Genomic DNA, 13202 nt, shown 5'->3' on the forward strand with positions numbered 1-13202 from the left:
TGTGTGTGTATATACATATATATATATATATATATATATATATATATGTGTGTGTGTGTGTGTGTGTGTGTGTGTGTGTGTGTGTGTGTGTGTGTGTGTGTGTGTGTGTGTGAATTTATATATATAATGTAATGTAATATAATATAATAATACACTATCATGTAATTGAATATATTATAATTAGTGCTGTCTGCGGTAGATTCGCACCTGACTCAACATTACCTGGGGTGTTTCCAGTCGACACTCCTTTTGAACACTAAGATCTATGGTATTTTGCTGGAAGCTGTGGTTACCATGGTACAGTTTTTGTAAGAATGCCAGACATCTGAATGAATTATAGCCTAATATCTGTTCAGCTTATGGAGAACTTTATTACAGTTGTTTTTAAAGAGTGCAGAGGTTTGTGTGTCAGATGTAAAGCCTCTTGATTTCACAGGACAGTTTCTGACTAATGCAGACCTGAGTCTTGAACATGGCAGTTTTACAATATAAACAAATAAATAATTTGCATGAAAACGAAACAGGCTTCTCTTCCTCGTGTGTCACGTGACGTCAGTGCTTTCACTCGAATAGAAACTTGATTAGAAATGAAAGGGTTTGGTCATGGTCGTGCGTCCTGACGGGAATGAACGTCATCAACTTACAGATAAAAGAGGAAAACACCATTACTAAGAAATGTCAAGCCCTGATCCTCACAAAACTCTGCTATACTAAAACCATATCTCAGATTTCATCTCTTCCATGTTTCATCTCTTCCATGTTTCTTACAATATGAAATATTATTTATGTTAATATGTAATGTAAATATGAAACTGAAGCTGTAAAGGAAAAGGAAAGACACACACCCACATGAGTTTCACATTCCACAAAGTTCAAGAGCTTTTCTGTAATCAGCCTGTAATGGAGTCACATGAGCAGCAGAGGGCAGAATCTACACCTGATCACGTGATCTCAACACACTTATATAGACATATATAATCATTATCATTTAAGGTTTCATTTGTGTAGTAATGTACATTCTGTCAAAAAGATATTGAATCTCAGGAACGTCTTTTTTTGTGTGTGTGTGGGACAGATTGTATGAGTGGTTGAAGATAAAAAATGCAATAGGCTACCTGCCTTTGACTGTCACATGGTTAAATTCTGTGTCTTTTTGTAACAAAAAAAGAGATTGAATTTTTGTGTTATAATATGTTGATTGTTGCCAAGTGTTATTTACACATATGTAGATTTCTTAAAGTTTCTCCATGTTTTGAGGCATTTAAACATTATTTAAAAATTGTATTTCAATCCTTAAAACTTCAAAAGAGGAGTAACTTAAAACTCTCTAAATTACTGGCAAGTGCAACATACATGGGTTAACCCTCGACATTTATTTTTATTATTTTTATTGTTTTTTGATATGCCGCTTGGTCTTATTGTTGATGTGTTTCAATGATATGATAATGCCTGTATGTTTTTTGAAAAGATTTACTAAAAAAATAATCATTATCATTTGATAATTCTAAAAGTCTGTAACATCCCTCAAAATCAACAGGAACAGGTTTTGATGCTCTTCATATTCTTCAATATTTTAATACACTCAAACTCATTTAATGTAAACTAGGTCACAATGTGTGTATTTACTATGACTTCAGATGCAGCCAAAGTGTTTTTTTACATTACATATTAAAATTGTTCAATCATAATTATTTGCTTGGGACAATTCAGTAGATTGACTGGATATTGGTTATAATTATGACGCTCATTGGAATCCTCGAAATGGGGAAGTGCGTGTATTTAAATATGAATTATTATCTGTTGACGTTTCTTGGAAACCTTCCAATGGCGACTCCACAGCTTATGAATATTAATCATCATCATAATCCAACCCTCCAGCACAGGATTGGTAAATTGCGGTTTAACTTTCCTCCTCAGAGCGCGTGCACGAACTGTCCCGTCCTGTCATTCTGCAACAATGGACTCAGTGTGAGCCAACAGCAGGACTAACACAATCCTTTTTGATTTGATTTTGAAGTGGATTTATCAGAAGGAATATGAGTTTGGGTTCAGCTCTAGACTCGGTTTATCAGCCAGCGCAACTCTTGAACTGGGTTTATCTGTCGCTGCAGGACTTGAAGAGAAATAATGACGAGCTTATTACAGCATCTGACGAGAACTATTACAACAGCAAACCTGCTCACGTCATCAGCAGCTTCATGCACGAGCGCAGAGAGGTGATGACGTCACGACCATCCATCTATCTATCTATCTATCTATCTATCTATCTATCTATCTATCTATCTATCTATCTATCTGTCGTGCCATCTATCTATCTGTCGTGCCATCTATCTATCTATCTATCTATCTATCTATCTATCTATCTATCTATCTATCTATCTATCTATCTATCTATCTATCTATCTATCTATCCATCCATCTATCTATCTATCTGCTGGTGTCAGACTTCAGTAACTGCTGTGCCATGATGTTTCTATAATAATCACATGTTCAGACAGATGCATGTGGTCTTACTGTAGCTAGTTATAGTAACAGGACTATATTCTAGTCCTGCAGAACTGGACGCATTAGAAAACCATGCATGGAACTTCTAGCGGCGCCCACAAATAAATACTGTTCTTCAATTCCTCCTCTGAGTGAGTGGGCAGTCAGGGATTTATGGGTTAACAAGATCACTGTGTTGGTGTCGAGCACCATCATGAGTATTTGTGGAGAGAACGAGTGAGAAACGCTAAAGAATGACTGGTTTCATTTGGGTCCAGCTGTGCACCAGGTTCTCCCACAATGCACCTCTGGCTCAGGTTTAACTGGTGCGTATCGGAGGGGAATCAGTTCATCTGCTCCTGTTTAGTTCAATTACTCTGAAAATGACGAGCTTACTGTAAATTGGGCTCTTGATTAAACACAGTCTTTAAACGTACCATTTTGGACAGCAGCACTGAATAACTTGTGAATTACATGGTGTACGAACACAATGACAATAGTTCAGTACCATGGTAAATAAAACCCCTAAATATTACTGTCTTATACCATTATTCAAACATGGCACCCCTTTATTGCAAGTGTTAGTGTTATGGAAATAATGAATTATCCCTTACTTTGGCTTTAGAAAGCACAAATAAAACAGGCAGAATGGGGTCAACTGAATGAAAAACCACAGTTTTGGCTGAAAAGATTTGAAACTTTAGTGGTTTGGCTCCAAATATGCAGCGTGGGAAAACATCTGGGTTCAGAATTCATATTATAGCTGCATAAAATCATCATTCTGGAACAGTGATATATATGAGATATGAAAAAAGCAGGCTGTAGTTTATATACCTGATGCTGCATGTGTGTGTGTGTGTGTGTGTGTGTGTGTGTGTGTGTGTGTGTGTGTGTGTGTGTGTGTGTGTGTGTGTGTGTGTGTGTGTGTGTGTGTCTGCTGCTTTCTGATGTCTCTACTAGCAGATACACATGCACATAAAGCAAATGTATTTTTTAAATGTTAATCATTGCATGTTGCATAGTATTTAACTTGCTTTAAAAAAATAGTAGAGTATACACTGCTCAATATGAAGTAGGCTAATATTCCATTCCGCACATATGCCTTCTGTTTCCTCACATGAACCGCATCTCATGAGATAGACTGAGGAAAAAGAGATCGGAGAATCATGTGGGAAAGTTTGTCTTCCTGAGGAAAATGGAATATTCCCTCTCACACAGATCATCTGGAGAGAGGAAATCAGACCAGAAAACAATTAGAATATTTATTAAAAAACAGAGGAAATCATTGGCAGTGTAAAGGAGATTGTTTGACATTTAACATTTTTAATGTTTATGTTTATGATCTTATTCGTCTTTGTAATCAAGCAAAACAACAGTGGTCAGACCCCTACTGGCAGCCAGGGGGAAATAAAGTAAATATTTAAGAAAATGTACATACTTACTGAATAAGGGCAGTATAAAAAGAGAAGTATAAAAAGAAATGCAAATGCATTCATGCATTTGGCTTCTATCCAAAGTGATTTGCATTGCAATCAAAGCATGACTATTATTGGTAACTCAAACCATAAAAAATATTTTTTGAAGAAAAATAAAATATAAAAAAAACTAAAACATATTTTATTTCAATTAATAATTTATTTGAGGTAAAAACTGTTTATTTTTATTTTTTATGAAAACTATATAGAGATATTTAAAAAAAGAGACAAAAACAATAAAATGACATACTTTATAATACCTTATTTATACTTTTAGAATACTTTTTATAATAAAAATACTCAAAATGGAAACATTATATTATATTTCATATATAATCTAAATGTAACAATTCCCATTATATTACATTGAAAGTTGTGCATGAATACCAAGCTGATGTACTAGATTTGTAAGAATACTGGATACCACAATGCAGTTTGCAATGTAATGCGACGTGTTTTCTTTCTCTCCACAGACTTTGTGTAGCAGCTTATATAAGGACTCGTCTCCCTACGGTTCACTAAACGACATCGTGGAGGGTCTGAGTTTACTGACGGACAACTTCTCCGACCTCTCGCTCGCCTCTGAACCCAGAAAACTGTACAAGAAGCCTCCGCCAAACTACCTGTGCCACCTGTGCTTCAACAAGGGCCACTACATCAAAGACTGTCCGCAGGTGAACACACACACACACTACTGCACACCTGAGCTCATCTAAACCTGTCAATCATAATCACAGGATTGATTTATAAACACAAAACACCTAACTTTATATCACTAAAATGAGAAAGGAAGCCATCTTCAATTCCATGCCAAGAAGCTGTCAGTCAAAAACTGAGTTGCCAATGAGAACACAACAATGCGGCTAGCCCCGCCCCCACAAGGGATTTGTGTTTAACTGACCTGCATTGCGAACTTTAACCCACAATTCATTGCAACAGACCAGCACCCCACCCATCTGCCTGTTAGCATGAGCAGCTGTAATGAGCGCCAGATGAACCTTTGTGTGTATGAAAGACGATACACTTTCTTGCCTTTCATGACATCATAGGCTGTCAGATGAGAGAAAGTCCAGCGAGCTCAGCCAAACACACATCAGTGAACAGTGCGTCATCTCACGAAACCAAGGGAAAACCTTTTATTTGAACGATGAAGTGATTTAGATCTTTGCCCTCCAGAAAGTTTACTGTCTCAACATTGTAATTAATCTCAGGTGACATGAAAGAAAAGACGATAACAAGAGATGAAACGTCCTGAGAAACAACAGCCTTCAAACAGCAGTTTAGACTGTGATGTGATCTAGCTAAACATGGACATGACGAATGGACATAACGATTCCTGACAATCAGATCAAAAATACCTTTATTTTAAAGGAGACATATCATGCTTTTAAATCATTCCTTTTTACATATAAATCATACATTTGTAGTCTATATAAAGCGGAACTGCAATGCTTGGGTCTGAATTCCTTATTATTATAGCTCCACAGGCCCCTTTTGTACCCCTTTTCTGATGTGCGTCTGAGAGCAACTCGTTTTGGTGCGGTCTCTTTAAATACAATTGAGACACTTCATACCCCGTCCCCTCTCCAGGTTGTAGCGGTGACACTCGGTTCAACTCAACCCCGTTCGGCCATTTTTGTAGTTTGATAGCAGAGATACGATTATCTAGCGGCACAGAAACGTTTTATTCACACGTTATTAACAAAATGTCAACAACGGAAGACTTGTCCATCCAGCCTTACATGTTCGAGCCAGAGTCGGAGCGAGATGAAAATGAAGATGACGAACCTGCAGAACAACGTCTTCATATGGATGTATGTATCGCAATGGTGTGTTACTGTATTTACACATGAAACTTTGGTCTTCCGACCTTTTACCACCGTGTCGATTTATTTTGATTACAGTTTTTCTCAGTCGCTTTGGTGAATTTCTCACATCACTATTTACATTTGCACAACAGTTAGTTCAACCTCCACAACATTTAGTCATTTGTGCACATCACAGTAGCAGTTTCTCATTCCTTCCAACAAATTGCAAATGCTTTTGGACATGCATCAATTGCTTTCATACAACTCTCTGCTGTTTTATAACATTATCATTTGCTTATGTCATGTCAGTCAAAATTAACTATACTTGTGAATGCTGAATAGTCATTCCATATAAAACTAATAGTCCCCATTTCATTGCTTGAGTCATTACATACAAAAATGTTGAACTAGTTGTCAAAATCTGTGAAGCAAATTTTACACATTTTTTGAAATCTTTTTTTTTTTCTGAAAATGTCTCCTAAATTGAACAATTTCTCTCAGGTGAATCTCAGCTTTCACTGATGAGAAGGGGTGTGTGAAGCATTAGTTGCAACCAATGTTCAGTTCCAATATGTACTTCAATATTGTTTCCAGTTGTGCACAGCTCTACCCAAAGGGACTTTATGTTTGTTGTAAATAAGGGTGCAGTAAAAATGTGAAACATACATATTCAGTGTCTTGTACTCAGTTACCTCACTAAATACAGTAATGTGTAACTTTACTGTATTTTTCAAATGGCTGTGCAAATAGTATATAGTGCTGTCTTGAGCATTTTCAGGTAGTGTCACCAAGATCTCACTTTTTTGCATTGGAAAACATTTACAGGGTAAACTGTCATAATGAAAACATTTACAGAGCCATTTGACTATATTGTTCATAAACAATGGTGTCAGGACTTTTCATCTTGATGACACTGACACTTTCATTGACATGAATACTTGCTTTTGAGGAATGAGCTCTCCATTTTGAGCAAGTGACACGCTTTTGCAGGTTATCAACTAGGTTTTGCAGTTTGTACTAATTGTTTTGAGAACTGCATTAACTGTTGTGCAAATGTAAATAGTGATGTGAGAAATGCACCAAAGCAACTGAGAAAAACTGTAATATGTGCGAGGGAGAGAGAGCAAGACAGCGCCTAGTTTGGAGACGGTGAAGTCTTGTTTACACTTTCGCCTGGCTCCGAAGAGAGAGTGCGCGCGCGACCGGGTCTCTCTCTCTCTCTGCTCGTTCTTTCAGTTAAACATGCGCCCTGTCACAAGTGCGGCAGTTCATCTACATTAGACGGTGTAATGAAGCGTGTGGGTTACTACATCCAACAACGAACATTTTAACTTACCCTCTCGTAACTTCTGCATCCTTTAGCTTGGACTACAAAATTGCAGCGAGAAATAAAAATGGCGGATTGCTCGAAGTGGTGGGCCGGAAGTCAATGTCCTTATTTGGCAGTTCCTCTGCAAATACTGTGATGTAATAGTTCAAAAAACGTCATAGAGAACAGAAAAATCGGAACAGGTTGAAAAATATGACCAAAACAGAATATAAAGATAACAACGAAGCACCTGAAGAGAATAATTTCAACTTTTCTGTACTTCTAAACACTCCAAATATACAACAAAATGCATTTAAGGGCTAAAAAAAAGTGGATTTAGCATGATATGTCCCCTTTAAAACATACGGAAAGAACTTCAAAAGAACATTTTTGTCATTAGATTGAATCTTTGAAAAAAAATAAAAAGTTTGAATTGAGACACGAAAATGAGTAGAACTGCATGTTTCGCTCACATTTCCAACTATTTCTTTGTTTTTCTGCAACACTCTCATCCTGACTCCCGAACAACCACATAGGAACCTCCTAGTAACCACCCAGAACCCCCTTGCAAGCGATTAGCAACCGCCTAGCAACACCTTAGCAACCACCCAGAACACTATAGAACAACACCCTAGCAACTGCCTAGCAACAAAACAGAACACCCTTGAAACTGCTTATCAAAATCCTAGCAACCCTCCAGAACACCATAGCAACCACCCTAGCAACTTCATAGCAACTACATAGCAACCACCCAGAACACCCTAGCAACCACTCAGAACAGCTTAGCAACACCCTAGCAACTGTCTAGCAACCAAACAAAGCACCCCAGAAACTGCACATCAACATCCTAGCAACCACCTAGCAACCACCCTGGTTACTGCATAGCAACTACCTAGCAACAACCCAGCAACCCAGAACATCTTAGAACCAACATTTAGAATAGCTTAGCAACCTGCACGGCAACTATCCAGCAACGCCTTAGCAACTGCCAACCAAACAGAACACCCTAGAAACCGCATATCAACATCCTAGCAACCACTTAGAACACCCTAGCAACCGCATAGCAACCACCTTGGCAATTGGATAGCAACACCCGAACAACCACCCAGAACACCCTAGCAACTGGATATCAATAATTTAGCAACATAGTAACACCCTAGCAACCACCTAACAACCATCCAGAACAACATGTTCTGGGATCCACAAAACTCTGTAAACTCAGAATTCAGAGAAAAAAGTCAGAATTCAGAGATGTATTACCTTTATCTACTTTACACATCTGCTCTCCGGTGGGAATTTTTCATCCAGACGTTTTGCTGTTTGTGTTTTGCCTGTCCACCTGTCAGTGTCCGTCTCACTGAAATCCAGCACTGAAACACAGCTGGACACAAAGACCTGAAGAATAAAACACCAGGATTTATATTTGATATATATATATTTTGGTGACTGAATGGACAAAAATTTTTCACATATGTTGCCAAAAAAATAAAAATCCTAACATCTGAAAAACATCCTAAATAAACTTCTAATGGTACATTTTTCACATATGAGGCAGAACTGAGGTTTTCTTTAGGATATGGTCTGTTTTTGTCTCTGATTTGAATTGTTCTATTCACTTCAGCGAGGTTTACTGTAAATCATCACTTACTCTTCAGCTGTGTAACGTTGCAGTTGCCGCCCAACTAGTTTTATTTACTGGCCAATTTTAAGTGTTGGTTTTGGACTCTGAGAACAACACTCTGACACAGATCTTTCCCTCATTAAAGGACATAGTAAACCCTCTCGTGACCTAACACCAGCATGTTATATTTTAGCAGTAATCCTATAATCCAGTATCTTCTTTCCCCACAGTTATCAAATTTACCTGAAGAACTTTAAAGTGTTGAAGACATCTGTTGTTTGTGCAGGTAGTCGTGAAACTGATCCGAAACACACTTTACTCAAGTACGTGAACACAAACACTTCTAGCTTCACAAGCACAATTTAATGCGTTGTGTTGTTCCAAAATCATTCAAAATGTTATTTATAATAGGATGCAAGTACATCTTGGATTCTCATTATTGCTACAATGTATCTGGTATTAGTGTAAACTTCTATGGTCGGATTTCTCTTATTTTCTTTAGGGTAAAGCAACAGTTTGAATGTTTTACTGAGCAAGTTAGTTAAAGTTATGTAGGCATGTTTATAGTTAGAAATTAACATAACATAAAATAACATCAATAATTTCTGGTTTAATGGCACAGACATTTGATGGTATATCGCCCCCTTGAGTGCTATAATGCACGTTAAGGTTGTTGAGTCGGGACTCGATGCTTGAAATGCATCTGTGTTTGTGTACTTGTGGAAAGTATGAATCTGGCAGTGTGCATGATTTGAGTATTATGAAAGCTTGTTTTTCACCACAGAGTAAAAATATAAAAATGTAAAATATAACATTTTAAACATTCTGAAAGATTTCAGAATTGCGACCTTAACTCAGAATTCCGAGAAAAAAGTCATGATTGCAAGTTGTAAACTCAGAATTGCGAGAAAAAAAGTCATAATTGTGAGATATAAACGCAGAATTCCGAGAAAAAGTCAGAATTGCAAGTTGTGAACTCAGAATTGAGAGAAAAAAGTCGTAATTGCGATAAAAAAGTCATAATTGTGAGATGTAAACGCAGAATTCCGAGAAAAAGTCAGAATTCCTAGATGTAAACTCAGGATTCTGAGAAAAGTCATAATTGCGATAAAAAAGTCATAATTGTGAGATGTAAACGCAGAATTCCGAGAAAAAGTCAGAATAGCGAAAATAAATAAATCATAATTGCGAGATGTAAACGCAGAATTCCGAGAAAAAGTCAGAATTCCTAGATATAAACTCAAAATTCCGAGATTTTTTTTTTGCTTTAGTTTTATTATTTTTATTCTATGGCTCTTCCCGTCCAGTGTGTGACCTCCTTTTGACTTAAGCTAGTAAGTAACCACCTAGCAACCACCCAGATCTCCTTAGCGACTACATTACAACATACAACCAAACAAATTGAGTCTGTGAGTTTTGCAGAGTGAGTGTTAGTGTGAGAGTGTTCAACACTGGACACATTCTCTGTTATTCAGTCAAATAATGTGTCACATCGTCTCTGTGTGTGTGTGTGTGTGTGTGTGTGTGTGTGTGTGTGTGTGTGTGTGTGTGTGTGTGTGTGAGAGAGGGGTAACCCACAGAAATGTGAATATAAGCCAGAACACACAGAATGTAAATCTCTGGTGCTGTGGGACAGGAATGACATCGGTGGGTGTTTGACAGAGACGTTACTGTACTACAAATACTGTCAGGCTTCCAACACCATAAAAATACTCCACAACCCCTAACTTATAAATATCTAAAGAAGTTGAGCACTGTAAATAAACCAGTGCAACTATAAAAAGTCTTATTAGAAAAGTTTAAGAGCATATTAAAATACATAACTCTCCCTTTAGCATGATTGTAAGGCTGGTTCATGGCCAACAGTGAGGTGTGTAAAACTGATTTACTTTATTACACGTAGAGCAAATGTTGGCTGTGGTTTTTGGACTTATTAAAAGGATTAAAACAGTGCTATTAAAGAATAAACATAAAAGTTTAAAATCCTTTACCTAGTATAATGTCATAAAGTTAATAGCTGTCATGTGGAGTAAAACAGATCATCTGGTGTTGGATGAATATCATGGTGAAATTACTTGCAAATTGTCTTTCTTATAGTCTCTTCTGCTCAACTGCGTTTATTTGACCAAAAATCCAGTAATATTGTGAAATATTATTGCAATTTAAAGTAGCTGTTTTCTATGGAAGCTTGTTTCCGCCACAGAATAAAACATTTTAAAAGATAATTGCGACTTTTTATCTCACAATTGCGAGTTTACATCTTGCAATTCTGACTTCATTTCTCAGAATTGCGAGATATAAAGTCGCAATTGCGTGAAATAAAGTCGCAATTGCGTGAAATAAAGTCGCAATTGCGAGATATAAAGTCAGAATTGCGAGATATAAAGTCAGAATTGCGTGAAATAAAGTCGCAATTGCATGTTATAAAGTCAGAATTGCGAGATAAAGTCAGAATTGCGAGATATAAAGTCAGAATTGCGTGATATAAAGTCAGAATTGTGAGATATAAAGTCAGAATTGCGTGTTATAAAGTCAGAATTGCGAGATATAAAGTCAGAATTGTGTGAAATAAAGTCGCAATTGCGAGATATAAAGTCAGAATTGCGAGATATAAAGTCAGAATTGCGTGATATAAAGTCAGAATTGCGAGATATAAAGTCAGAATTGCGAGATATAAAGTCAGAATTGCGAGATATAAAGTCAGAATTGTGAGATATAAAGTCAGAATTGCGAATTGCGAGATATAAAGTCAGAATTGTGAGATATAAAGTCAGAATTGCGTGTTATAAAGTCAGAATTGCGAGATATAAAGTCAGAATTGTGTGAAATAAAGTCGCAATTGCGAGATATAAAGTCAGAATTGCGAGATATAAAGTCAGAATTGCGTGATATAAAGTCAGAATTGCGAGATATAAAGTCAGAATTGCGAGATATAAAGTCAGAATTGCGAGATATAAAGTCAGAATTGCGAATTGCGAGATATAAAGTCAGAATTGCTAATTGCGAGATATGAAGTCAGAATTGCGAGATATAAAGTCAGAATTGCGAGATATAAAGTCAGAATTGTGAGATATAAAGTCAGAATTGTGAGATATAAAGTCAGAATTGCGAGATATAAAGTCAGAATTGCGTGATATAAAGTCAGAATTGCGAGATATAAAGTCAGAATTGCGAGATATAAAGTCAGAATTGCGAGATATAAAGTCAGAATTGCGAATTGCGAGATATAAAGTCAGAATTGCTAATTGCGAGATATGAAGTCAGAATTGCGAGATATAAAGTCAGAATTGCGAGATATAAAGTCAGAATTGTGAGATATAAAGTCAGAATTGCGAGATATAAAGTCAGAATTGTGTGAAATAAAGTCGCAATTGCGAGATATAAAGTCAGAATTGCGAGATATAAAGTCAGAATTGCGTGATATAAAGTCAGAATTGCGTGATATAAAGTCAGAATTGCGAGATATAAAGTCAGAGTTGCGAGATATAAAGTCAGAGTTGCGAGATATAAAGTCAGAATTGCGTGATATAAAGTCAGAATTGCGAGATATAAAGTCAGAATTGCGAGATATAAAGTCAGAATTGCGAGATATAAAGTCAGAATTGCGTGATATAAAGTCAGAATTGCGTGATATAAAGTCAGAATTGCGAGATATAAAGTCAGAATTGCGTGATATAAAGTCAGAATTGCGTGATATAAAGTCAGAATTGCGAGATATAAAGTCAGAATTGCGAGATATAAAGTCAGAATTGCGAGATATAAAGTCAGAATTGCGTGATATAAAGTCAGAATTGCGTGATATAAAGTCAGAATTGCGAGATATAAAGTCAGAATTGCGAGATATAAAGTCAGAATTGCGAGATATAAAGTCAGAATTGCGTGATATAAAGTCAGAATTGCGAGATATAAAGTCAGAATTGCGAGATATAAAGTCAGAATTGTGTGAAATAAAGTCGCAATTGCGAGATATAAAGTCAGAATTGCGCGATATAAAGTCAGAATTGCGTGATATAAAGTCAGAATTGCGAGATATAAAGTCAGAATTGCGTGATATAAAGTCAGAATTGCGTGATATAAAGTCAGAATTGCGAGATATAAAGTCAGAATTGCGTGATATAAAGTCAGAATTGCGAGATATAAAGTCAGAGTTGCGAGATATAAAGTCAGAGTTGCGAGATATAAAGTCAGAATTGCGAGATATAAAGTCAGAATTGCGAGATATAAAGTCAGAATTGTGAGATATAAAGTCAGAATTGCGTGATATAAAGTCAGAATTGCGTGATATAAAGTCAGAATTGCGAGATATAAAGTCAGAGTTGCGAGATATAAAGGGTGCTTTCACACTGGCAGTTTAGTGCGGACCGGGGCACGGTTCGCATGAAAAATCGCTAATGTGAACGCTGTCATCGGACCCGGGTGCGCACTAGAGTACCGAACCCGAGACTACCTGGAGGAGGTGGTCTGAGCTCGGTTGCTCCCGAACCGTGGCGCGGTTCGCGTTAATG

The 13202-nt window shown here is 36.8% G+C and overlaps 1 protein-coding gene across 1 annotated transcript in view; it reads left to right on the forward strand.

The window, feature by feature from the left end:
- Positions 1–1905: 1905 nt before the first annotated feature.
- Positions 1906–13202, forward strand: part of LOC309485558 (zinc finger CCHC domain-containing protein 24-like) — a 23586-nt gene continuing 12289 nt past the window's right edge. Inside the window, exons 1-2 of the mRNA XM_082152476.1 lie at positions 1906–2216; positions 4433–4633. Coding sequence (XP_082008602.1) covers positions 2037–2216; positions 4433–4633 — 381 coding nt within the window. The 5' untranslated portion in view covers positions 1906–2036. The remainder of the gene's footprint in view (positions 2217–4432; positions 4634–13202) is intronic.

This window comes from Leuciscus leuciscus (genome assembly GCF_965113295.1).
Source record: "Leuciscus leuciscus genome assembly, chromosome: 21".
Taxonomy (NCBI): Eukaryota; Metazoa; Chordata; class Actinopteri; order Cypriniformes; family Leuciscidae; genus Leuciscus; species Leuciscus leuciscus.